The sequence below is a fragment of the Apus apus genome, chromosome 28 (assembly GCF_020740795.1).
Source record: "Apus apus isolate bApuApu2 chromosome 28, bApuApu2.pri.cur, whole genome shotgun sequence".
In the NCBI taxonomy this organism is placed as follows: Eukaryota; Metazoa; Chordata; class Aves; order Apodiformes; family Apodidae; genus Apus; species Apus apus.
In genome coordinates, this window is record NC_067309.1 from 105,166 (window position 1) to 130,686 (window position 25,521).

Here is a 25,521-nt window from a genome sequence, read left to right on the forward strand (position 1 = left end):
GCGGGAGACTGGGGGGCTCCCCCAGCCCCTGAAGGGGGCTGTCCGCGGCCGCGCGGGCCCCTCCCCTGGGGGCGCCAGGTCGCCGGGTGAGTCGGCGCCCGTGGGCGGGGAGCGAGCTCGGGCGGCCCCCGCACGCCCCCCGAGCCGTGGGCGGTGGAGCCGGGAAGCGGCGGGGCCGTGGGCGGAGGATGTGCGTCAGCCGGGGGCAGAGCCGGCCCTGGGAACGGCCCCGCCGCGCCGGACGCCCGGTCCGGGGGCCGTGGGATGGGGGCAGCAGACCGGGGGGATGGGGAGCTGGGGCAGGACCCTCGCGTCGGGAACTGCATCCGTGGGGGAGTCCCCGCTGCCACCCACCAGCCCCCGAGACGTGCCCCGGGCCCCTCCACGTTCCCCGGGCGCCACCGTGGCCCCTCCGGGCAGCAGTGCGGGGGCGGCTGGACCCTCGCCAGGCGCCCGGCCGCGGTATAAATAGCGCCGAGCCACGCGGGGCCGGAGACGGGGCGGGGGCCGTGACCCTCCCGCGGGGCCCAGCGAGCTGCTGCCGGGGCTCTCTCTGCGGGCGGGGGCGCTTCAGCGTCTCCCCCTACCCGAGAAACCTTACCCTCCGCTCCCTGTCTCTGCTCTGCGCCGTGGGGTGTTCACCCCGAACCCTACCCATGACAGCCTCTCTCTGCTGGTGGCAGCCCTCCCCGTACGGGGGGCTCCAGTACCTGGGGGGTGAGCGGGGGCTCCCGGGACAGAGCCGGAGTAACCGGGACAGCGGTGCCCGGGAGCATCGCTGAGCTTTGCCGGCTTGCCACAGCAACCGGAGATGCTGCCAGCGCAGCCCGCGGGACCCGACCTGGCGGCGAGGGAAGGGGGGAGATGCACCCTCGGGGACAGCGAAGGTCCCGCGGGCACGTTCCCGGTGCTCCGGCCATGGGTACTGGGTGTCCCTGCCCGCACCGGCTACGGACACCTACGGGACCAGTCCGAGGCCGACGGCGGAATCCCCCGACCCGTGTCCCCTCTGCCCTGTGCCGCCTCCGGGGGTTCCTCCCTCCCACCACGGACCCACAGAGCCTCCCGCACTTCCCGCCCGAGACACCGTCCCGGTTCCTCGCTGCCCCCCGCGGCAGAGGCTGCCCGAGCTGTGGGACCCCCGGTTCTGCCGTGCCGGTTCCCGCTCCTTCCCGCCCCGGGGAGCCAGTGCCACCGGTGCCACCGCCCCCACCGCTACCCGCCCCCCCTGCTGCGCTCGGCGGGGGCGGCAGCCGCGGGATCCGCCCCCGGGGCCTCCCACGCCGCGGCGCAGCCGGGGCCGCTGCTATTTCACGGTACCGCCCGTGTGGGCGGCGCGCAGAAGCGGCGCGGAGCGGCGGAGCGAGCGCGCCCGGCCCCGCCGTGGGACCCCCAGCACCCCCCGATCTCCGGCCCGCTGCGGAGCGCTGTACCCGGAGCCCCCGCCGCCCCCCCCAGGGCGCACGGCGGCCGCGCACGGGGCGGGGGCAGCGGCCGGAGGCCGCTTCAGCCGGCGGTGAGAGACAGGGGGGCAACAGTAGGGCACAGGGAGGGGGTCCGGGGCACTGGATGGGTCCGGGGAACAGGAAGCTGGGCGGGAGACCCGCGGGCAGATGTCCCCGCCTGGACCGGGTACCGGCACATCACGGGTGCCGCACCGTCGGGGATGGGAAGGGCTGGGACAGCCCCGGACGGGGGGCCGGCCCCACGCGGGGGACCAGGGGAGCGAGAGGCTGCTGGCGGAGGGAGAGGGGAAGGGAGGGGCCCCACTCGCGTCTGTGCTGTGTCCGAGGGAGCCGTGGCTGCAAGATCCATCCCAGCTTGGGGAGAATGGCTGGGTGTGGATGCCCCGTGGGGTTTGGGGATCCTGAAACATTCTGTGTCACCCTGTGCCCCCGGAGTGCTACCCCGCTGTGCCGTACCCCCAGGCCAAAGGGTGGGGAGGCGGTTTCTCCTACCGCGGTTTGTTAGTCTCTGTCTGTCCCCATCATGACCCCGTGGGTCCCACAGGCTCGCCATGGCCCTGCCCCGCACGCTGGGGGAGCTGCAGCTGTACCGGGTGCTGCAGCGTGCCAACCTGCTGGGCTACTACGAGACCTTCATCCAGCAAGGGGGGGACGACGTGCAGCAGCTCTGCGAGGCGGGCGAGGAGGAGTTCCTGGAGATCATGGCGCTGGTGGGCATGGCCACCAAGCCCCTGCATGTCCGCCGCCTCCAGAAGGCCCTGCGAGAGTGGGCCTCCAACCCAGGGCTCTTCAGCCAGCCCGTCTCAGCAGTGCCTGTCAGCAGCATCCCCCTCTTCAAGCTCTCCGAGGCCGGCGGGCGCAAAGCGCTCAGCAACGGGCACGCCAGCCCTGGTGAGGCTGCAGGCAAGGGGGGCAGCAGCGCTGGAACACCCCCAGCCTGCAGCCCCACGGAGCCTGGGGAGAAGCTGTCACCATCAGCGGGCCCACCATGGCCAGGGAGGAGCACCCCTGAGTCAGAGGGTGGTGGGGATGAGGAGCCAGGGGGTCCCCCCTTCTCCCCGGGTGGGAGTGGGGGTGAGCAGCCAGTGGGCATGGAGGTGCTGGAGCCGGAGCTGGTGCGGACGGTGGCAGAGAGCGTGGAGCGGCTGCTGCAGAGCTGCCCCCGGGGCGGCGAGGCTGAGCTGCGGGCCCTGATGAAGCTCAACAAGAAGCTGGCTAAGGCTGTTGGGCACATCTTCCAGCTGGAGGATGGTGACCGGGCCAAGGAGGAGGAGATCCGCCGGCACAGTGCGATCTATGGCCGCGGCGAGGCCCGGCGCCGTGAGGGCAAGCAGCTCACCCTGCACGAGGTGGGCACTACAGCTGGGTCCATGTCGAAGGTCCGGGGGACGTTCAAGAGCAGGGGCCAGGGTGGCTCTGGAGGTGGAAGGGGCTCGGGCTCTGACCTGGGGAGGAGGCTGTGGGCTCCAGCATGGAGAGGTGGGAGCCAGGATCAGCTCCCACCTAGGCAGCATCTGCCTGCCTGGAGCAGGTGCTGCCTTGGCTGTGGGGTCTCGTGGGTGCTGCTGTCCCTGCTCACACATCATCTCGGCCTCCAGCTCATCATCAACGAGGCAGCTGCCCAGTTCTGCCTGCGGGACAACTCACTGCTGCTGCGGCGCGTTGAGCTCTTCTCGCTCTCAAGGCAGGTTGCACGGGAGAGCACCTACCTGTCCTCACTCAAGGTCACCAGGTGAGCCTGGACCTGGCAAACCCTCTCCTCACAGGCCAAGGGGAGCCTGGCTGACACCTCCTTGAGCTGCACCAGAATCCAGCATTTCTGGATGGGGACAGGACGCAAATTCCCCTTAGGCTGTTTCCTGGCTGATCTTGGAGGTGCAGGAGGTCGAGAGGATGGCTGGAATGCTGGGCGGGAGGCCAGACACGGGGGTGTTGCTGGGGGGGATGCTCCCATCCCTTGCTCCCTTCCCCCAAAGCCCCTGCCTGCCGGGTGCCACAGCCTGGCTGTCTTTTCCTGTCGCTCTCTGGCTGCCCCCCCGCTTTTGCCACCCCCGGCTCCATCTGTGCCAAAGCCCCGATACGCGCCGTCCCGCGGCACCGCCCTGCCCGGGCGGTCGCCCACGCCTGCCGCCGCGGTTGGCGCTGCCCGCGGTGTGGCACGGCCATGCCACCCCCGCGCCTGACGCGGCCCTTTCTGTCCCCTCTGTGCAGGGCACATCCCGAGGAGAGCGGAGCCACAGTGGCCAAGAGGCTGAAGCAGGAGGTGGGTGCACGCCCGGGGGTGAGGGGGGGTGCACACCTGCGAGCCGAGGCCGGCGCTCGCCCGCGCACGGGCAGGGTCTGCTTGGGATGGTAGCCTGTGGGGTGGTGGCCATGGGGCCGTGGGCACCCCGGGGAGGGGGGTGGCATGGAGCCCCCCGATAGGATGGGGTCCCCGCATGGTGCCCTGCACTCACCTGTGTGCTCCTGGCAGGCGGGAGAGCAGAGCCGCCCCGAGCTGCTGCCACTGCCGGGGGGACCAGAGACCCCCGGGGCTGCCTTCCGAGCCAGCCTGGAGGAGGATACAGGCAGCCTCTCCGGGGAGAGCCTCGACGGACACTTGCAGGGTGAGGGGAGAGGCACCCCCTTTTTTTTCCAGGCACCTGTGGGCGGGCGGTGGCCGCCCCCCCAGCTCCTTGGCGCTGACTCTTGCCCTCTTCTCTACAGTGGCCGGGGCCTGTCCCCGGCTGACCCCACCGCCCGGGGTGGCCCCCGACGTGCCCCTCGGCGTACCTCCCCATGGGCTCTGGAGCCGCCACATCCTCCAGCAGACGCTGATGGACGAGGGGCTTCGCCTGGCCCGGCTGGTCTCGCACGAACGCGTAGGGCGGCTCAGCCCTTGCCTGCCGGGGAAGCCCCCGGGACCAGGTGAGACCCGCAGGGCTGGGGGGGTTTGCCGAGGGGGGACAGATGGTACGACTGCCTTCTCCCTGCGGAATCTGTGCCCTGATGCCATTTCCCCTCTCTCCCCACAGAGTTTGAGGACGGACTGGCAGAACGGGGTGCTCCGCCCCCTCCCGAGCCCCCCCGCGGCACCATCAAGGTAGAGCAGGAGACCAGTAGGCAGTGAGGCCCCCACAGCCCCCACCACCATTAACAAAGCAATAACGTGCTGGGGGACGGGTGCCGGCGGTGCTCTGGGTGCGGGAAGTGGGTGAGGGCCTGGCCACAGTCCCCCAGGGCCCAGTCCCCCCCACACCGATGCTCTGGTTACCTCAGCCGCGGCGGGATGTACCCCCTCCCCTCCCCCCGCAGCAGCAATACCCTCGTCCCACTGGGCTCTGGGCTCCCGCCGCGGCTGGGAAGCCCTCGGTGGACTCGAGCCTGTACGGACCCTCCTGCCTGCACCGGGCTCCCTGGACTCCCGTCGGCTCACCCCTCGTGCTGATCGTCCCCGCCCCCCGTCACCGCGCAGGGACACGCGCTTCACCGCCGGGAGCTGCGTGGGGCGCTGGGTGCGCCCACGGCAGCACCGCCACCCACGCCGGGCACGCAGTGCCGGTGCGCGCAGCCCCCGCATTCCCCCGCGTCAGCCCCCGCAGAGCACATGTGCAACTCCCCCCCAGCGCCGCGTGCAGCGTTTCGGCTGTAAATACCCCCCGCAGCGACCACAGCTCAGCACCAGCGCCGATGACCCCCCCCCGCAAAGACCCCCGTAGCTCCACGCACCCCCCCGCTGTCGTGCATGGTCCCTGTGCCGCGGGGCGTCAGACGCGCCCCCTCCCAGCACAAAGCAGGCGGCGTTTGACGGGCGCTGGAGTGGGGCTGCCCCCCCGGCCTCTCGGGCTCCCTCCTGCCCCCTCCTTTCGGCGAGCCGTGCCCAAGCCCCGGGGTCCCCCAACCCCTTAGGACTGTGTGGTGTCTTTTTAGAGCATTAGCAACTCTTCCTTTGTAATGTGTACAGTAGATTATTTATTTTGTTATTTTGGAATAAAACTTTATTTTATGGCTTATCTTCCCCTCTGCCCCCAGCTCCCTCTCCCCGCCGCGGCCCCACTCCGGGCTCGAGGGGCAGCTCACAAACGCCAAAGCAAGCGCCTAATGCGGGTGTACAAGGGGTCCGTCGCCCCCCGGGGCCAGTGCAGGGTGTCCCAGTGTCCCCCGAGCAGGGCGGAGGGACCCTCATCACGCACCAGGCTGCCACCTCGGCCCCAGCCTCTTACCGCTGCTGCTTCCCGCCCCCGCGGCTGAGTCATCCCAGCCCCGGGGGGGGCCGAGCCCGCGGCGTGGGCTGGGGGCAGCAGGCAGGGCTACGGGCACCCCCCGCGGGTCGGGCTCCACACCCCCCCTCACCCGGCGTGGGCGGGCAGTGGCTCCGTGCTCCAAAGTGCAGCGTATACACAAGGGGAGGGCAGGGTCCTGCCCCCCCCCGGAAAATCCCCCCCCTCCCCTGCCAGAGCTTCCACCCCAGCACAAGTCGATTCGAGTCCAGGAACCCAGGGAAGGCTGTGTGGGGGGGTCACAGTCTGATGTGCCCCCCCAGCAGTCCCTCACGCATGTCCTGGCCGGGCACTGTCATCCCACCGAGCCTCCCCCAGGCCCCAGCAAGAGACATTGGGGCTGGGGTACCCGCTGTGCTGCTGGGGGGGCACAAAGGGGGGGCCCAGGGCAGGGCCCTCCACCGCCATCTCTGGCAGGAACTGGTCAAAATCGGGGGCGGGGGGCAGCTCCACGCTGGGGGGCAGCTCCACGCTGGGGGGCAGCATCCTGGGGGAGAGAGGCAGCTGGGTGCCTCGGGGCAGCCCCTGGGGGCAGCACCCCTGGGCCCTCTCTGCTGGCCCCTCCCATGCTTACCACTGTGAAGGGCTCTGCAGCAGTGATTCCACCAATGGGAATGGGGGTGACTCTGGCATCTCCTCGTCCTGTGGCTCCGGCAAGGGACCCCCGGACAGTAGCTGCGAGGTCTCCCCTGGCAGGTAGTGGCTGGGCATGAAAGGCCTAGGGGGCACAGAATGAGAAGGGGGAGGGCTGATGTAGATCATGGGGTACCTCCCTGCCCCTGGGGTGCTCATTAGCCCCAGGACAGAGGGGGGAGTGCTTGGCTTGAGGGGGCTGGAGTGGGTTTCTTCGTAGGGAGCACCAATAGTACACTGGGAGAACTGGTCAGCTGGCAAGGTCCTTTCAGGTCTACCTGCCCCAAGGGGGGTGCAGGGGGTACCCCTTTCTGGCCATGGAGCAGCTCTTACAAGGGATTCCTGAAGGCAGGAAGGTCAGAGCCATGGGGCAGCGCTGGATCTGTGACCAGAGACACTGAGAGCATCTGTGACGGGCTGCAGGGAGGAGAAGCAGGAGCACAAAAGTGGAGAAAAGCCTCCCTGGCCACGCCTAGGGGCAGTGGGAGGCCCACCCTCTCCTCTTCCCCTGAACCAGCACCACTCCTACCTGGAAAAGGAGGATCCGAGGTTGTTGGAGACCACCATGTTGACATTACTCTCACCTGTGGGGTAGCCCGTGGGGATGGGCTGGGGGCCAAAGGGAGCAGGGGGGCTGCAAACAAGGACAAAGAGGTTAGCAACCAGAGGGGGATTCTCTGCCACAGTCCCCTCCACCCTGGAGGACTGTCTCTTCCCAGGGCAGGTTCAGGCACTCACCAGATGGGGCTCAGCACCGACTGCATGTTCTCGAGGTGCAGCTCAGGCTGCAGCATGGGCTGGCCAAAGGGGTGAGCCTGGGAAGGTCCCCCTGCAGCACTCAGGGACTGCTGGTCCCTGCAAAAGGGCATCATCCCCATGAACATGGGCAGGACTCACACCACAGGGTCCAGCCTCTCATGAGGCTCATGTCCAGGTTGGTGCTCACCCGCAGGCACCACTGTGCATGGGACGTTTACAAGGGATTCCTGGTGAGCACCCACATCCCCACCTTGCCCAGCCAGAAATCCCCCCTCCCTGCAGCAATGCTCAGGCCGGACTGGTGTGGCTCAGCCCCCTGCAGCACCTGTGCACACACCCCTGGCATGGCCATGGCCACACACACACCTTTCACTTTCCACTGTCATCTTGATGGCGGTGGAGACGTAGCCCCGGACATCCTTGCCCGTCTGCTCTTCTGCTTGGGGAGAAGAAGCATCAATGAACCACCACCCTAGCACAGGGCCAATGCTCTTTGCCAGCACTGTCCCCCCCTGTAAGCTCCAGGGCCAGCAAGATGGTGGGTGAGACCCCTAACCCTCTCTTCCCTCTCTACTCCTCCTCGCAGCATTGCTGGGGAGGCAGATGTGAAGCCTGATGTGAAACCCAGGGCTCTCCTCTCCTCCCACCCACTCACTGTTGTAGTGACTTCCAAACGCCTGGTCCTTGGGGATGTTGGGGTAGAGGTTGCGGAGCTGCCCCAGGTCCCGGATGCGGTCACCAAGGGAGCGGATTGACAGGTCCTTGGCAGAGAAGGGCTGGATATTCTCCACCTGGCTGGAGCCTGAGGGGAGACATGGCACTGGGTTCCATTGCCTCATCACCAGAACACCCAACAGCCCCAGGCCACAACACTGCCCCTTCGCAGCACTGAGAGCAGCCCCTGTCCCTCATCTCACCATCCTTGGCCCGGATGACATGAGCAATAGTGACACCCCCGATCTCCGAGTCACTGAAGCGGAGCAGGAAGGTCCCATCAGGCTCTGTGCTCAGAAGCTTGCAGACATACTGCTTGCTGATAAAGCCGATGATGAGCCTAGAGGAATAGAGAGAGAGAGTAGAGTGGGAGAGCACCAGGGTCGAATGGTGGGACCAGGACCCCTCAGACTTACTTGGCCCCTGGGCACCCACCTGTCTGACCAGTAACTTTTGAGACATCTCTTGGTGAGGTCAAGGACTCCATCAAACCACTGCCAGAAGGTGAATCCCCGACCAGGCAGGATCTCCTGAGGCAGAGAGAGGGTGTGAGGCTCCCCACAGCCATGCTGGCTCCTACCCACCCTGGCCAGACCTCCCAGTTACCTTGTTGAACTGGGCCCAGGAGACCCTGCGGCTCTGGAAGTCCTCAAATCTGGCACTGTAATCATTAAAGATCTTCTGGGCCAGGAAGAAGTTGTGCTCCTTGAGAAGCCCCTTGGTGGTCTGCACCTCTGCCATGAACTTCTGGTTCAGTGTATCACACATCTTTTCCCAGGGCACCTGCTCCGCCACCACAAAGGGCACACGGTCCTGCAGCAGGACAGAATGGCATCTAGACAGCAGCTCACCCCCTGACCTGGCCTACCTGCTGGCTGCATTCCCCCTCCAGCCTGGCCATTCCCACCCCAGACCCAGCTCCAGCCTCCTGGCAGCTCCTCTCCTTGCCCTGCAGCCCTTCCCTCTGGCTCGTGGCACTCACGGTCTCAGAGAAGGCGTTATCCCACAGCACGGTGGCTTTGGCATTGTTGTCCTGGTTCCCATGGACAATGACCACGATGGGCAAAGACAGGACCTGAGGGCAAGAAGCAGCCCCTCCTTCAGCCCCGATGCAGCCCCCCAGCTCAGGGCTCTGCACCAAGCTGTTTGGGGCAGGGAGGGGGTGTCCCGGCAGGTGTCCCCCTGTCAGGCAGGAGAGGGGCTGGTACCTGGAGATGAACGGAGAGGTTGCCGGGGGTCAGAGCCACCGTGGTGCTGAACAGGACAGCGCACTTCTCCTCCGTCACCGACTCGGACCCCTTCCGCTCGCAGCGCTTGATCTTCTTCAGCAGCTGGGGAGGGGAGGGCTGAGCGGTACCCACAGGCAAAGCACTGGCCTTGGGGCCCCCAGCCCACCCTCCCAGATGGTTTTGCCTCAGGGCCTCCCAGTGGAGTCCCCAGCCCACCCCACAGCCAGATGGGCCCTTGCTGGTGGCACTCACCACGTTCTTGAAGTTGGCACAGCACGTCCCGCTGGTGGGGTTGGTCTCCAGGGCCACCACATTATGCATGATCTCCCCTGTGCTCTCGCTGGGTGGAGGAGGGGTCAGGGGGCTCGGAGGCATGGCAGCCCCCTGCCCCAGCACCGTCCGTCCCTCCGTTTACCTGAGGGTGTTGCTGTAGGCGCTGAGTGCCAGTTCCCGTGCCTGCTTCTCTGTCACCATGTCCGCCCGCACCGTGTAGGGCTTGGCCGAGGCCTTCAGCAGCTGGGGGCCCAGCAGGAACCGGACGCTTGCCTGGAACTTTGTCTGGGTCTTCAGCACCTGTGGGGGCTGCTTCTCCACCAGGAAGGAGCTAGAGGATGAGGAGAGACAGTGGCATCCTGCACAACACCCCCCCCCAGCTCTGCTACCAATGCCTGCAGGCCCACTGGCCCCTCCACCGTCACAGCCCCCAGCCTGGTACCTCTTGACCAGGCTGGATAACACCTCGTTGAGCCGCTCCAGGAGCCGCGGCAGCAGCTCAGCCCCCAGCTCTGCACTTGCTGCCATCACCTGCTGGTGCAGCTGGAAGTAAACCTCCACCAGGCTCTCACATCTGCCAAGGGAACCGTGGGAAAAGGAGCATCCTCAGCCAGAGCAGAGCTGGACCAGAATGCCCAGAGCCCTGCAGGGAGCACAGGGAGCAGGAGGGTTGCCCTGGGTCCCCCATCTCTGCCCCGTGCCACCTCACCTTTTCTGCAGCGGAGCCAGGTTCTCCTCAAAGACAATCCCATTCCCTGCCAGCTGCTGCTGCCTCTTCCAGATTTGGATCCTCTTCAGTACCTGCTGCTTGGCTGTCTCCAGCTCTTTCACAGCCTCCAGGATCAGGGTGGACAACTCCTATGGGGCAGCACCAGCCATGGGGCTCCACATTGCACTGTTTGCTGGCAGAGACCTGTAGCCTCACACCAGGGCACCAAAACCCCAGGCCCTGCCCCAGAGCTGGTTTGCCCCCTTGGCCCCCCCAGCAGACAGCTGCCAGCATTCCCCAGTGCTCGAGACCCCCCACTCACGTTCTCCAGGGGTTTCTTTTCTGCTGTCATCTGTGGGTCCCGTGGGTTCAGTGACAAAGCGGCTGCAGAGGAAGGACAAGGGTGGCCCCGTTAGCACCGGGAGCCACCTGGAGATCATGTCACCCTGCTGCACCCCTCAGCAGCCCCACAGACCCCAGCCCCTCACCAGTGGGGCTGTCCCGCAGCGCCTGGATCTCATGGACATGGTGCTGCAGCCGCTGCAGCCCCAGGCTGAACTTCATCTCCTCCTGGCGCCGGTGGAAGCTGAGGGGCAGGTGTCGGTCCTGGGGCAGAGCAGAGCTTGGTTGAGGGGGCCCAGAAGCCATCCCAGCGCCTGAGGGCACCCAGGAGGGGGACAGGACCACCCACCGTCTTTATTACGGCGGTCTTCTCACCCTCCAGGATGGCTCTCAGGACGGCCACCAGCCGCAGTGGGTCCTGCTGGTAGATTTTCTGTGGGGAGCCAATGCAGGGTGTCAGTGGGGCAGGACACAGACCCCAGCCCTGGACCCTCCCACCCCATCCTGCCTTGCAGGACCCTGTACCACAGTGAAAGGGGCTAAGTCAGACTCTGGGGTCTCATGACCCGAAGCACAAGACAGATCACAACTCACTGCTGCTCTGACAGAGCTCATTTCCAGCTTTAAAACCACTTAGTGCATAAAATAATAATCAGCTTCAAGTAATAATAATAATAAAAAAATCAATCCAAAGAAAATTCTCTATTTCCACAAGCATCTCCTTGAGACCCTGACACCTGTAGAAGATTCTCCCAGCTGCCCTGGGTGGATCAATGCTTTCCTCTGAAAGCGGGAGAGGAATGTCCCTGGGGGCTCCTGCTACCTATGCCAGCTCTAATGGCCTTCATGCTTTTCCCAAATTACCTACTTCCCAAAACACCAGGAGAGCGCCAGGTCGAACTGCCGGATGGTGTGTTCAGTGGCTTCCTGGGTTGGCTGGGGGGGGCAGCTTCATGACTGACCCCCCAGAACCCTGGCACCGGCCCCATGTCTGGCCCTGGCAGCCCCTCCCCACTCTGGGGTGCAGGGGACAAAGGCCCAGGTCCAGTCTCCCACCAGCCAGTTTCCCACCCCATTTCCCCCAGTCACCTCCCTGGTCCTGGGTTTACTCATCCCATGGAAGAGTCCCCAACTCCCACTGCTTCCTTCCCTTTTGCGAGAGCAGCCCCCGGCCCCAAAAGGGTTGGAGAGAAACAAGGGTTTGCTGTTAGGGGATGACGGAACAAGGGAGGGCAGCTCTTCTTGAGCATTTTAAATTAAGAAACTAAGCTGAAACATCTGTGCATTTTCCTACAATTTCAAAGAACAAGCAACAGCCTTGTTTTGGAAAGTTCCAAAGAAGTTATGACTAAAGCTGACCCCTTCCCAAATGTTGTACATTAAAAATGTCTGTTACCAAAAAAGCAGGGCTTTCAACCAGAACAGGGCTCTGGGAGCGAGCACCACTCAGCTCTTATGCTAAGAGCTTCACTGGCAGGAGAGAGAGTACAGGGGTTAAATCTGCAATCACAGAGGGTGGAAGAGAGACAGAGCAATTCAAACAGACTTTGGTAAGGAGAAACAGCCCAGGAAAGAAACCCATGCACACACTGCAGGAGGAAATGCAGCACAACACGACACCGAGGAGGAAGAAATCAAATGCTCAAGCAGAAAATGGGGAACATCTGGTGAAGAGTCTACCGGGTGCTGGCAGCTGGGGCCACAGAGGCCAAGGCCCTCGAGAAGCTCCCCATGGGGTCAAGGTCCAGCACAGGGCCAGGAGGACACAGCCACAGGGGACAGCTCCCTGGGGGCTGCCCAGCACCAAAGGTATTACAGAAGGTGGCAGCAATTGCAGAAGGAAGCTGGAGAGTCTGGTGGGTGGTGGAGTGAAGAGGTGAGGGGAACTTTCATCATCATCGTGAGAGCCTGAGGACTGTGGCGAGCTGGGGCTCAGCCCCAGGATGCAAACAACTCCCTTTTGGTTCCCTGAAGAGCCCCAAAGACCCCAGTTGCTGAGTCCACACAAGCTCGTTGCTCATGGAAAGGTGCTGGCCTTGACACAAGCGTCAAGGGACAACCAGCCCGCAGCATCAGCCCCTTGAGCAGTGCTTGAACATGTGAACCTGAAGCATAATCAAATCTTCCTTGGCAGCCAGCCGTGATCCCAGTGTGACATGGCCCCAGAGGTCCCTGTGCCTGGCCCCCGCACACCTCGATGCTGCTGACTTGCTGCAGGATCTGGCACTGCTGCCCCTCACCACCGGCAGTGCTGCGCAGCTTCTCCAGCATGGCTGAGAGCAACCCGCTGGCCACACTGGTGCAGAAGGTGTCAGAGCCATTGATGAACTCCCTGGAGAGAGGAAAGGGGTGGGTAGGCAGCCACAAATCTTCCTCCCTCTCCTGTGCAACCCTGAACCCCATGCTCACATCAGGGAGGAAGGGGACATGCATGTTCCTGCTGTCCTGGTGCAATGCCCAGTGCTGGTGGGATTTCTAGGGGCTGGGACAGGGGAGAGCCTGTGAGCACCAGGGCACTCACCAGGGCTGGTTCTCCAGCCAGTCAGCCAGAAGACAGCGCAGGCTGCGGGGAAACTCATCAAAGAGGCCACTGAACTGCTCCGATGGCATGTGGGAGACGATGCTCCAGAGGGACATCTTGGAACAGGCACCTGCAGAGAAACAAGAAGGGACATGAGCCATGCAGCTCGGGTGGCTGACAGCTCCTCTGGGAGGGTGGGCAAGAGCTGCCACCTGTCCCTCTGCTGTCTGAACCTCCTGGTTGGCAGGTCCAGGGCTTCTGGGGAGGTAGAGCATGGAGCTGGATCCAGGATCGGCCTGTTGGGTAATACTGGGCAGGCAGGCAGCTCACTTGTGCCTCAGTTTCCCACACTGCTGGGGAATCCCAGTGCACCTCCTGCCATGGGCAACATACAAAGATGTGCAAAGGAACAGGCAAGCGCTGCCAGTCTTGGCACAGGACGGATGGGAGAATTGCCGGGAGCAGGAGTGTGAAACCCCCAGAGCTCTGCCAGGGTGGTCTCAGTGAGGCAACCTGGCTGCTCCCCTAAACCTCCCCTGCTGCCCCCACAGAAGCTACCTCTCTCAGGCACGTCCCCAGAAATGAGGGGCTCCACAGTTCATGGAAAGACGATGGTGGGAACGAGGTGTGAGATTGGATATTCTGCTCTGAGGACCTGGGCTGGGGGCTCACGGTCCAGACTGGACCGTGGGTTCCCTGGAAGCCCCAGAGCCAGGTACCACAGCCCTGGGAGTCCCCCCTGCCCAGCCCTAGCTGTGCTCACACCGTCCCACTGCTCCTTCCCTTCCTCCCGTCTGCCTGGGGATGGCTCCCTGTCCCCAGATCAAACAGCCGAGTAGGGCATCGCACTCCCCCCGCACCTCGGCAGAGCTGCCAGGGATGTGGAGGAACCATGCGAGGGGAAGGAAGCCAGCGTCACCAGGGCAACATCGCAGAGTGCGAAAAACACCAGCGGCAGGGCCTGCGGAGCCAGCCGCCTGCAACACAGCCCCCAGGGGACTCTGCTTCACCAGGAGCTGGACAGAGCCTGTGTGTCCCCTGGGGAGGAACAGCCAGGCCCCAGGGCACACCAAGCCCGGTGCTTCCAGGATTACTTTTACTTCCAGCCCTGCTCAGCTGGCCAGAGAGCACACCCCGATGATTTACCACAGCACAGAGCCCAGGGGGTCGATGTGCGGTGGGAAATGCACCCAGCAGCAGCCAGCAGTGCTGCCCTGCTCTCCCCCAGCCCTGGCTGGATCATAGCTACAGGCATGGAGACAATCCAGACAGGAGGGAAAAACAGCTTATCATTTTGTGATCTTGAAGATGTAATCCCCATTCTCCTCCCACCATTAAAACCTGTATTTCTGCTTGGCCCTGGGTGGCAGCTGCTGGCTGGTGAGCAGCAACCTGGAACGTAAGCTAGGCATGCCTGAATGTGCTGAGTCTATCAGGAGATGCTGCAGCACTCCTCAGCTCCCAGTTCTGCACCAGCCAGGGAATGATGGCTCAAAGGAAAGGACGGGCCCATCCCCTCCCGGCATCACTCATAGCAGCTCCTTCAGTCCAGTCACTTCCTTCCAGTCCTCATTTCCATGTTTTCCTGCTGTTCTGCTGCTTCTGCAGAACAGCCTTTCCCTGTCAAGACCCAGCTCCTGTGACAATATCCCAGCTGGGGCTGTGCTGCACAGAGGTTTCCTTGAGAGAAGATCCTGCACCCAGTCCTGGCTTCCTGCACCATCGCAGGATCAGGCCAGGCAGGGTTTGCTCCACCAGCACCACTGCGGCCACGAGGAGAGGGAACCTGGCAGGAGGTGGGGACAACGATCCAGGCTGGGCAAAGGAGCTGACCCTCCAGCTGGGACCCTTGCCCCAGGGGGTGCTCCTGGCAAAAGCAGCTTCCAGCCCCACATCTTGGCGGTGCTGGGGAAAGCACGGCTCACAGCTCCATACTGCCCAGCACAATGCACCTTTACCAACCACGGATAGGTCCCTCCATCCACAGATGCAGCCCAGCTGCCACAGGGGTTCTACTGCCAAGCAGGCACCCCAGAACAGGGACTCCCAGAGCAGCAAGCGCTGCAGTCCCCCCACCCAGCACAGGATGGCAGCGGGGAGGCGAGACGCGGCCGGGGAAGCGAGACGCGGCCGGGGAAGCTGAGGCTGGAGGCCTAAGAGGCAGCGGGTCCGGGAGCTGCCGCCCGGGGAAGCCCCGCGGCTGGCAGGGCCTCCAGCTCGATGACAGGGCAGGATATGGTGCCCGGGAGGGGCAGCAGCCGCCTGAGGGGTGCCCCGTACCCGCTTCCCAATCCCCTCCACCGCAGCCTCTGTCACTTCCTCCTCCACCCGAGGGGCCACTTTGCCTCCTCGGTAGGGCCAGGGGTCCCTCGGGCCAGCAGGAGCCCAAACATCGGAGAGACACTGGGACCCCCAAGCTCCCAGAACGGGCTTTCTGCTTACTCATCGGGAACAGGGAAACCAAGTCCACATCCCAGAAACGAGAGCTGCCGAACCTCTCACGCTGTTACTCATTAACCACCAGCACTTCCTGGCGGCAGACTGCAGCCCCCCACCCTCACAGCCACCTCTCCCCCCGTGCCCAAGGGGCCGGGACGGCGAGGGACCCCCCTCCTTGTCAGCTCCCCCCTGCTCTTGGCCATTTCCCAGCCCAGTGCCAGAGGCTGGCGGGAGAATGAGCAGGGGCTGGCAGCTCATGGGCATGCACATCCCCTCACCTTCTACACCTTCCTTATTCTCCAAGGTGCCAAGCAGATATTTCCCCGTGGCTTTCTCAGGGACAGATAGGCAGAGGTTTTCCATACTTGACACTCAGAACACCTGGGCTCTGCTTTAGCTTTGCTCCTGTGGGGACAGAGCCCCTAAGATCTCTCTGCCTCTTGACATGCCTCAGTTTCCCTGAGATGCTGGGAAAGCCATCACTACCGGTGCTCTCCAGCCAAGGCAATGACACGGGACCACCATCCCAGCCAGTGGGACACTGGCGACAGCGCACCAAGGAGCCCGTGGCGGCCGTGCCGTGGCAGGGGCTGCCTGCAGCCGCTGCCGCTCTCCGGCAGTGAAAGGTCTTCTTTAAGAGGAGTAGGGCCTTCCCCAGCTGACCCAGCCCCAGCGTGACTCATGGCCCGGGGAATCCACGCTGGATACAGTCCCCAGCTCACCTAGGAGCTCGCGGCGGTGGGGTCTCATCTGCGGGGACCAGGGTGTCTGGCACTCCCCACCACAACCCTTGCTGGGCCCTTTCGCTTTGCCCCCTGCACCTCAAAACATCGGGGTGCCCGCAGCCGCATCCCCTCGACAACTGGGGGCTTCGGTCCTGGAACCATGCCTCCACCTGCGCGACCACGGGCAGCCCCGGCACCAGCCGAGGCGCAGGCAGCTGCCCGGGGTCACCCCAAGCCCCTTCGGCATCCCACCGAGGGCATATCCCAGCCAGCCGCTCCGCTGCCCCTAGCGATCTCGGCTCATCTGCCGAGGTCTTGCCGCACTTCTCGGACCTCTGCCCGTGCCTGGAACCCGGCGGCTAGAGGGAAGCACCCACCAGGCAGCCCCCGCCCCGACGGAATCCCCCCGCCCACGCCGCTGCGAGACCCGGGAGCGGGGGGGGGGGGCGGGGAATCCCCCAGCCCCCCGGCCCGAACCTCGGGGACCGGGGTCTCGGCACCGGCCCGCGTCAGGTTCCTAAGCCCACTCCCCATAGGTGGGCGGCAGTGAGGCCGGGGAAGCTGCCAACTTCCTCCCGAGGCTACCGCGGCCGGTCCCGCCCGGACCCCCGCGCTTCGCTCCCCCGGGCCCGGCCCAGCGACCCGAGCCGGGAGGTGCTGGGCGGCGGAAGGGGCCCCGATCCCAGGTCCTAGCTCTGGGAGTTGCCCCGGCCGCACCCCGCACCCCCAGTACTGTCCCCCCGGCCCCACTCCGCAGTTACCTGGCAGGAGCCGCCACTGGCGAGGGTCGGCCGGGCCGGGCCGGGCCCGCGGCCCCTCAGTCCATGGCAGCGGCGGGCGCGGCCGGGCCGGCCCCACGGCTGCCCCGCTCCGGCGGAAAGCGCCGAGCACCAGGAAGGGGGAGGAGACGCGCGGGCGGGGGGACGCGGGGGGGCACCGGGCCGGCCTCAGCGACTCCTGGGGCCCAGCCGGGGCTGCAGCACCCAGCCGCGGCCCCCCGCCCCATATCAACTCCCATTCAGCGTGCCCCACACCTGCCCCATATCAGCCCCATCCATCTCCTGCCTCCACATCTGCCACCCGCCCACGTCCCGCCCCATAATCAGCCCCCCGACACCCCTGCCCCATAGCTGGGCTCTGCCGCCTCGTTGCTATTCCGAGCGCACCGCTCCGCTCCAAGGAAACCGTAGCCAGGGCAGCCCCGACCATAGCCCCCCCAGCCCCCTCTCCGTGTCGTGGCGCGTGTGCCGGGTACCCCGCAGAGCCAGACCGGTGGTCCCGGTCTGCATCCGCACCCCACACTATCCGCAGCCGGTCCTGGGCCCCCTCCCGCTGGTGCCGGCCCGGCCCGAGGACATGAGCCGTGCCCTGGGAGGGAGGTACACGGGGGGTGGGAGTCTCGGTGCACAGGGATGCCCACGGGGGGGACGGATGGGGGAGTCCTTCGCCCCGGGGTGCTTCTGAGGCTGCTGCGACACCCCCCGCCGGAGCGGGGCGGTGAGGGGTTCGCACCGGGCACGGCCACCCCGGCGCCGCCAGGGGGCGCTGCCGCACCGTCGGTGCCCGCGGGGCGGGGACCAAGGGGCCTGTCCCGGGGCGGCGGGGCGGGTCCCCGCTCTGGGCCGCCCCGGGGTGCGCGGCCTCGACGGCTGACCGGCGGCTGCACAGAGCTGCCTTTCGCACCCCCTTGCGCCCCCCGGGGCAGCTCCTGCCTGTGTCTCCGCCAGCCCTTCTGCAAGGGCGACTTCCCAGGAACGTCTGGACCTTCCTCCCAAACATCTGGCACAGCAGCAGCCCAAAACAGCCCCCCACCCGGTCGGCTGCCTCTGGGCTGCTCCCTCCCCGCCTCTGACAGCACTGCTGCCTCACCGGGGGGCGGTAGGGGCAGGCCTGTGACATCATTGTTTTAACAGGTGACATCACTCGGAGAGGTCGCAGGCAGCTGCCTGCACCACTCCATCTCCTTCCCTCGGCACCCACCTCAGGCTCTTGCAGGCAGCGGCAGGCAGGGTGCTGTGGCAGATGAATGACGTCATGGCTCTGGCTCTGATGTCAGGACTCTGCCTCTGAGGTCACAGCCACATCTATTGTGGCAAGGAGTGATGAGGAGCTCTCTTGGGTTGGGGGAAGGGAGCCAGCTCCATGGGGACCCACAGCCAGAGGGGAGACAGGGTGGCCTGGGGCGGGCTGGCAGTCAGTTCAGCCTGGGGAGGGAGGGGTCCAGACTGCCAGGCCCCTGCCTGGCTGGCAGATTCCCCCCCACCTTGGATCGTGTCTGGGGCCCTGGAGCCAGCTGGATCATTGGGGCTTTTAAAATGTTGTAATTATTGGCAGTGTGGCCCCAGCGCCGGCCAGCCAAAAACGCGGCTCGCGAGCGCAGATCACAGTGGCAGGGATGCATCACCAAACAGCCGAGGCAGAATGAGGCGTTCCCTGCAGAGAAAAGGATGTTTTGGTGAGACGAGAGAACCGAGGTTGTTGTTTGGGATGGAGCTGCTGGCCAGGACTCTGCCTGCACCCTGCGAGGAGCTTGTGGGGAACAGTCTGATGCCCCTGGCCCGTCGCCGGGAGCTGGTGGTCAGCGTAGGAAACCAGCTCTGCCTCGTTTGAGACCCCGAGTTGGGCAGCGAAACCCCGCGGCTGAGCCCGCCCAAGCCGAGACCCCGCTGCCGGTGGCGTCTGCTCCCCTCGCCCCGACCCTCACGGGGCAGCTCCTGCTGCTCTGGGACCTGCTGGGCCTATTCCTCTGCAGAAGGATCGCCGGGCGCTGCCCAGGCGTCGGTCACGCTGCCCACAGGGTCTCTGGAGAGCGCCTGGCTACGGGCAAAACGGGGCTGCAGCCCCCGGGGGGGCTCTCGGGGGGCACACGGCTGCCCACACCGTACCTGTACGGTGCCTGTACGACACCTCTACCGTCTCAACACCGTGCCCTGCCCGCCCCTGGGCTCGGCCGGGGGGCGCACCCCGCCACCTCACACGCATGCGCGCCGCGCGACCGCCGCGTAGGACCCCCTCCCCTTCGCGCGGCCGCCCCCCCACGCGCGGCGGCGGCTCGAGCCCGCTGACGTCAGGCGGGCGGCGGCGCGCGCTCTATCCATCCCTCCGCGGCGGCGGCGGCGGCGCGCGCAGCCCCCCGCCCCCCCCCCCCCCCGCCCCCGGCGCCGCCGCCGCCCAGCCCGGAGGGTCCGGCCGCCCCGTCCCGCCCCCGCCACCCAGCCCGGAGGGTCCGGCCGCCGCGGCCCGCCCAGCTCCCGCCCTCCCCGCGCCCACCCCCCTCCCGCGGATGTCGGTGCGCGGGCCCGGGACGCACCGCCCCGCGGGCAGCTCGGCGTGAGGAGTCGCTGCCGCCGAGCCGAGCCGCTGGTATGGGGCCGTTGCTGGCCCTCACCGGGAGTCTGCTGGCCCTGCTGGCCGCACCCGCCGCCCGCGCCCTCGAAGGTGAGTCTGGGACCGGGGCTGGGGCCAGTGCGGGGCAGGCGGCGGGGGCGCCCGGTGGGGGCAGCGCTGCAGCTGCGCGGCCCCGCGGCCGCTGTCGGAGGCGCGGGGCCGGGAGCGACATGGCTTGGTGGGGCTGTAGCGCTTGGCCGGGCTGGGGGGCTCGGGAGGAGCCGACGTGACAAAGCGAAGTGGGAGCAGCCTGGCCCCGCCGCGCCGCGGGCGAACCGGGGGGGCACCGGGAGCGGACTCGGGCAACACGTCCTTCCCCGCTGGCCGCCCTTCCCCGCGCCCCTCCGCCCGCTGCAATGGGAGGATGCGCCCCTCTCCCCCGCCCCCTCCCGCTGCCGTGGTGGCCGCTCGCTCGTTCTCCCCATTCTCTCCCTCTTTGCCAGTTTTTGGGGACTTTCAGCCCGCCCACCATCCCAATCCAAATTGGAGTCCAAAGTTGTTCCTGTAGCCAGGCAGGGAAGTTGGAACTCGGCACCGCTGCGGGAGCCGGGGCCGGAGTCCCTGGGGCCAAGGTCTCTGGGGGCTGGGGTGCCCCCCCTCCCGAAGACCCCCGTGACAGCCCGGCCTTGCCCTGCGCTCCCTCCCTTGCGTAACTGGGGCTGCTTCTAGAGCCACGACAGCCCCGCTGCGGAGTTTGGCCGTGGCCGGTCTAGTGGCGCTGGGAAAATGTTTACTCAGGGATGGGGCTGTCTGTCCTCCTGTCTGTCCAGCCTCCCCTGCCAGCCACTTTTTTCCAAGCTGCGCACGTCTCATTCCCCCCTCTTATTGATCTATTCAGTAAATACTTTTGCGAGCTCGTCAGCTCAATGGCTGGGCTTTTGAATGTAGAAGGGGCTGCTCTTGGCAGCACGAGTGCGTTGAGGAGCTGGCAGCCAAACGAGCCGGGAACCGGTGCTGGAGAAGTTCCTCACAATGCCTGAATACGGGGCAGGAGGCTGGTTTTCCCTTTAAAAACAGAGATGGAGGCTCTCAGTTGGCTCCCAGCTTTCTTCTTATGGATTCCCTCTGTTCAGACGGGGATGGCCTGGCCAGGACGAGAGCCTGCAGCAATTGTTTGCCAAGGTTTTTTTTGGGAACAGGTTTTTATTGCTTTTTTGAACCCACCTTGGAGAAAACCAGGTGAAGCCACTGGTGTTTGGTGTTGTGGCATCACCTGACCCATCACCAGGTCAGAGGAACAGAGAAGGTTGGGGCAAACACCAGATCCCTGCTCCAGAGGAGTGTCTGGTGCTGTGGGGGGCTGGAGCCTGTGGTTTCTATCCCTCCTCACCCCACTGCAGGTCTAGGCTCTTAATTGGTGTCCATTGTAGAGAGGTGGCGGGGCAGAGCAGCTTGTGACACCCACAGCTACCCGTGCTCAGCTGACACCCACATGCTCATTAGTGCAGGGTTGATTGACCCATTGGCACCAGCTTGGCAGAGCAGGTGATGGTCAGCAGCTGAGCCAGCTGGGGCTGCCTGCCCCCAGCCCCCACAGTCCCAGGGACCACAGGTCTCAGAGGCACCGTCCCTGTTCAGTGATGGATCCAGAAGTTGGTGGGGGTGGGAGGGACAGGCATCGCTCATTGCATAAGCTGCGTTGCCTTTGGAAACAAGGCTGCAGAAGGATGATGTGCAGGAGGGAAGTTCCTCCATCCTCTTCCCCACCCCATGAGCTGGAGTGGGGCAAAAGCCAGTGCGAAGACAACCCCACATGTCAGCATGCTCCCCTCCTGAGGGGCTCCCCTTGGGGATGAGGTGTGATTCTTGCCCCACAGAACCCTGTGCAGCCCAGGTCCTCTGGAGAGCTGGGGATTGAGCTGTGTGAGCCTGTGGGTAGGAGGGTGCCAGGGGGGCTCCCAAAGCCCCCTGCTCCACAGGGGTGCAGCTGGGCTGGCTGGAGAGAAGAAGGTGGGACCTTGGTGGCACCTGAGCTGGTGCCTTGGCCCTGGCAGTCCTGGCTGGGCTCTGGTTTCCCTGCGGATCTCCTGCCACTTGCAGGGGTGGGCTCAGTGCAGTGGGGTTCTGGGGAACTCTGGCAGACTTAGTGCTGCCTGGGTGCCACTGGGAGTGAGGTGCAGGGTCCTCATCCTTGTCCAGAGACCCAGCTCCCCACACCCGCTGCCTTGGTTTGCGCCTCCAAACTGCTGCCTGGATTTACAGCTCTGGAAGCTGTTCCTGGCTTTGGATGCAGGAGGGGGGAGGCAAAGTCCAGCCAGCGGGGCAGCGGGGGAGCTCTTCCAAGGGGGCAAAGGGCACCGGGTGTGTGGCTCCCGACTATGGAAGCTCCTCTACTATTTGCTCTGTGGTGTGGAGCTGCCCCAGGTCCCACTGTGGCCGTGGGCAGAGCTGGGGGATCCTTCGGGAGAGGAGTACAGGCAGGGATTGCCCCACTTCGGTGTTGGAAAGGGTGCAGTGGAAGGGTGGCTGCCATGTTTTGGCACTTCCCTCTTGCCCCCTTGGTGGTCTGACATGTTTCGTACACACGAGGGAAGCGCATGTTCCTGTGTGTTCATGCATGCTGTTTTCCTGGGCGTGCATGGACATGCCCAGAGCTGCGCTGGGTTCAGCAGAGGTGAAGAGAGGAGAGTTCTGGGCAGGAGCTGTGAGAAGGACTGCCACTGGCACCAGTTGGGGCTCCTCCATGTGATGGTGGGGAGGGTGCCTGGCATCCCCATGTCCTGGTGAGACCCTCTGCTCTGCAGAGCTTGAGGCTCCTGGGAACCCCCGGGGCTCTGCCCTTGCGCTGTGGATTGCCATCATGCCCTGGTGCCACTGGAGAGGGCTGGGCTCCAACCCCCATCCCGTGTGCTCCCTGTCCAGTGATGTGTGCTGACATTGAGAGGATGGAGGCAGTGGTGGAGCATCCCTGGCAAAGCCTGGCAGCACTGCCTGTTTTGGGGTGAAATTGAAGTGTTGTACTCACTGCTTCCAAAGTTGTTTCAAAGCAGTGCAGGTGGGAACTGCTTGGTGTCCCCCTTGTCTTTGATGCCTCAGCCGCAGCACTTGCCCCTTGCCCTGTCTGTGCCATTTCCATGTGCACCATGGGAGTCTGGCACTGGGAAGGAGAGGAGGCTGCTTGTGCCCTCTGGCTGGTGATGCTTTTCCTTCAGTATTGAGCTGATGGGGAGCAAAACTGCCCTGGTCCTCCTTAGAGCTTCAGAGCTCCTGGCCCCTCGAATCTTCTGGAGGAGCTGCAGTTGTGGGTTGAGATTGGGGTGCGTGATTGAGGATGGGGCAGGGTGAGGAGCCCTTTGGGCAGAAACCAGGAGCATCATCACTGTTTGTGGAGGTCGCTGTGGCAACCGGGTAGGGATGCTGAGAGGTTTGTGGAGCCGCATTCCTGTGCACCATGGGCAGCCCAGTGCCACGCTACTGCCGGTGGGTTATGCACAGCTCGTCCCTGTGCAGCAGCAGCACGAGCAGCCAGCGGTGGAGAGGAGGGAGCTGCTCCCGTTGTCAGGTGGATCCTGCTGACGAGACCTCGCCACCATCTCGCGAGTGCTGGGGAAGCTCTGCAGGGAGGGGGCTGCCTGTGTGCTCCTGCTGCCCCTGCTCAGATGCCTTTCCCTGGGGACAGGGGTTGTGGATGAGGGTTTTGGTGCCCTGTGTGGCATCACTGCTCTGGGAGGCAGGAGGAGCTGAGCTCATGTCTGTGACCACCCATGGTGCTCTGGGGTTTTGGCCATGCCTTTGGGATGACTCCCTGTGCTCTCGTGGATGGCTTCAGTGTGGCTCTGGCTAGCTTGGGCCAGAACTTCCTCTCCAAAGTGGTGCAGGGAGCACGTGCCTCTACAAGTTCCCTTTGTCCAGGGAAGGGGGTGCAGGGGGCTGCTTCCCAAAACTGCAGGGCAGCCAGGGTGTTGCAGTTAGGGCTGGGCCCTCGGGAGGTGTGGAGCGCCTGGGGTGGGACAGGCTGTGCTGTGTCCTGCTACGTCAGCATGGTTACCACAGTGGTAACCAGTGGGCAAGAACATGGCTTTGTTGCGGAGCAGGAGGTTCCTCTTCCTGGCATTGAAATGATTTCGGTTCCCAGATCCATGTTGAGCACCTTCTTTTTGCTGGCCCAGGGGCTAAAATCAGTGCTCTGTGCCCCTGAGACCCCCTGGCTGACCCACAGCTCTGCTTGGGGACTGAACCTGTCTAAGAGCTGCCCACTGGTGCCTTGACTGAGCATGAAGTCATTCTGCTCCCAGCTCATCCCAAGTACTTTTGGGGCTCAGCTGAATTACTGGGGTGAATCCAGCAGTTCCAATGTTGGGAAATGGGCTCCTTGGAGGTGGTGTCAGCCCCCGATGGCAGTGCACAGTGGTCTCAGCTGGCGAGCGGTGGATGCGTCTGGCCGTTTCCTTCCTCTGGCCCCTGCTTTGCCTGACAGGCAGACTCTCCTTGTGCTTGGGCTGAATTTTATCTCTGTCACTTCCTGGAGAGTGCGTCTCTGTGGAGGGTGTCCATCCTCAGCTGGGAGCCACAGGCTGGGGTCCCTTGGTGGCCTGTCCCCCTCTGCCATCACTGTGGCTGTGCTGCACCCCGGGGTCCTGCTGGGTCCCCTAAGTGAGGCAGCTGCTGTTCCCTGGGGAGAGGGCTGCGTTCCGGGGCCCTGTTTGCGTTCTGGCCGTGCAGAAGGTGGTGGCAGCACCTGAGCTGGACGTGGTGCATGCCCTGGGGGCCTCACTGGGTGCCTGGGAAGGATTTTGCCGGTACTGTCTCCTGCTGGCTCTCCCCAATGGAGCGTTGGCTCCATCCATGCTGCAGCTTGTTTTTGAGGGGATGCATTTTCCTCTCCGTCGGGTTTTGCAAGCCAGCGCAAGAGCAACTTGAGCTATTTGCAGTCCAGATTTTGCTGTTGACTTAACTTCTCAGTCGCTTCCATTTAACGCACCTTGGCAGGCTGACCTGCGGCAAGCAGCAGCAGCAAATATTTTCAGCATTTTCTAATTCGGCTCAAACTTCTTGTTTTCTTCACTCTGAGCCTCTTATTTTAAGAAGGAAAAGTACAGAATGAGCTGTAAGGACTTTTTTTGCTGGATGTTACTCTGTTGTGTGAGGTTGCTTTCCCCAACACAGTCCAGCCATTTCTAGGGCTAAATATAGACTTGCAATGTCCATTCTTAGCCACGGGAACGGAGCAGGCTAGAGCTGCAATCATGCAGATGCTTTGCAGGATCAGAGACATTCCCAGCACTGCTTGAAGGGCTTGTGGGGTTGGCAACCAAAATGCTGGATAATGACCTTGGTGGCAGCTCAGAGCCTCTCTGGTAGGACCGTGCTCAAGGTGCTGCCAAGGGGAGGGATGGGAAGAGCAGCCTTGGCTCCAGGGAGTATCAGCCTGCGGGGAAGGTGAGAGCAGGGCTGTAATGTCCAAAATGTGTGGGCTGAGGCATCAGTGGGAATTGCGGATAGCTGGGAGGGTGCCTGATTGAATTGGAAGTTGCATCTTTAATTGAGTGGACTAATTAGCCTCTTGCAAGATGCTGTTTCTCCAAATGAGACCGCGGCAAGGATGGGCGGGTGTTGACGGTCGCATCCTGGTGCATGAGCTGGTGATGGGCAGGTAAAGGGCGCGGTGAACCATGAGCAGTTCCCTTGATAAATGACGGGTCTGCTGGCATGGGGTGGGCGAGTAAAAGAGTTGCTGCTTTCAGACTTGCTACTGGGCTTGGGACTCTGGTGTCCATCCTTTGGTGACTGAACTGAAGAGGAGGATTTCAGATGGGGGGGTTGAAGGTTTTCTAAGACATCGCGTTGCTGCTCCTCTGCCTGGCCTTGCTGGGGGTGGCTGGGGTTTGCTTGCCACTGTGGGCTGCCAGGCAAATTGTTATTTTAATCTGCCGAGAGCTTTGAAAGGCTTCAATCTAGTCCATTTACTTAATATGGAGCAGCTCTTTGTTTGCAGGCGCCGCTGCAGCCATCTGTGTGCAGGGAACGAGCACTCGCTGGGTCTGGATTCACTCCGCGGTTCGATGCAGCTGACGAACATCAAGTGTCTCTGTTGGGGAGATGGGCTGTGCCAGGGTGCCCACACC

At 64.3% G+C, this 25,521-nt stretch overlaps 3 protein-coding genes across 9 annotated transcripts in view; 2 read left to right on the forward strand and 1 right to left on the reverse strand.

The window, feature by feature from the left end:
- Nucleotides 1-1,923: 1,923 nt before the first annotated feature.
- On the forward strand, nt 1,924-5,456 carry NAB2 (NGFI-A binding protein 2). Of its 2 annotated transcripts, XM_051641549.1 has the most exons (6): nt 1,924-2,815; nt 3,065-3,198; nt 3,678-3,729; nt 3,940-4,072; nt 4,173-4,373; nt 4,481-5,456. In XM_051641549.1, exons 1-6 carry the CDS (start codon nt 2,018-2,020, stop codon nt 4,573-4,575), a joined length of 1,413 nt encoding a protein of 470 aa, XP_051497509.1. In that variant the 5' UTR covers nt 1,924-2,017; the 3' UTR covers nt 4,576-5,456. The 2 variants fall into 2 exon arrangements, with proteins under 2 accessions (XP_051497509.1, XP_051497508.1); XM_051641548.1 differs by having other exon boundaries at nt 1,924-3,198.
- Nucleotides 5,457-5,464: 8 nt separating this feature from the next.
- On the reverse strand, nt 5,465-13,035 carry STAT6 (signal transducer and activator of transcription 6). 2 transcript variants are annotated; one of them, XM_051641546.1, is made up of 21 exons: nt 12,906-13,035; nt 12,578-12,716; nt 10,734-10,817; nt 10,531-10,648; nt 10,365-10,426; nt 10,043-10,191; nt 9,776-9,907; nt 9,476-9,664; nt 9,313-9,400; nt 9,040-9,162; nt 8,814-8,906; nt 8,438-8,644; nt 8,267-8,361; nt 8,035-8,171; nt 7,773-7,919; nt 7,484-7,556; nt 7,097-7,213; nt 6,888-6,992; nt 6,692-6,775; nt 6,300-6,443; nt 5,465-6,212 (listed from the first exon to the last, which is right to left on the reverse strand). In XM_051641546.1, the coding sequence occupies exons 1-21, from the start codon at nt 13,019-13,021 to the stop codon at nt 5,996-5,998; spliced, it is 2,619 nt and encodes an 872-aa protein (XP_051497506.1). In that variant the 5' UTR covers nt 13,022-13,035; the 3' UTR covers nt 5,465-5,995. The 2 variants fall into 2 exon arrangements, with proteins under 2 accessions (XP_051497506.1, XP_051497507.1); XM_051641547.1 differs by having other exon boundaries at nt 5,466-6,212; nt 7,484-7,553.
- Nucleotides 13,036-19,358: 6,323 nt separating this feature from the next.
- The window catches only part of LRP1 (LDL receptor related protein 1), a 79,656-nt gene continuing 73,493 nt past the window's right edge, over nt 19,359-25,521 (forward strand). For 4 of the 5 annotated variants that reach the window (XM_051641541.1, XM_051641542.1, XM_051641543.1 and 1 more), the window contains exon 1: nt 19,367-19,507. In XM_051641541.1, the coding sequence (XP_051497501.1) occupies nt 19,435-19,507 (73 nt within the window). In that variant the 5' untranslated portion in view covers nt 19,367-19,434. Of the gene's footprint in view, nt 19,508-25,521 lie in introns of all 5 variants that reach the window. The other variant, XM_051641545.1, reaches the window with a different exon arrangement.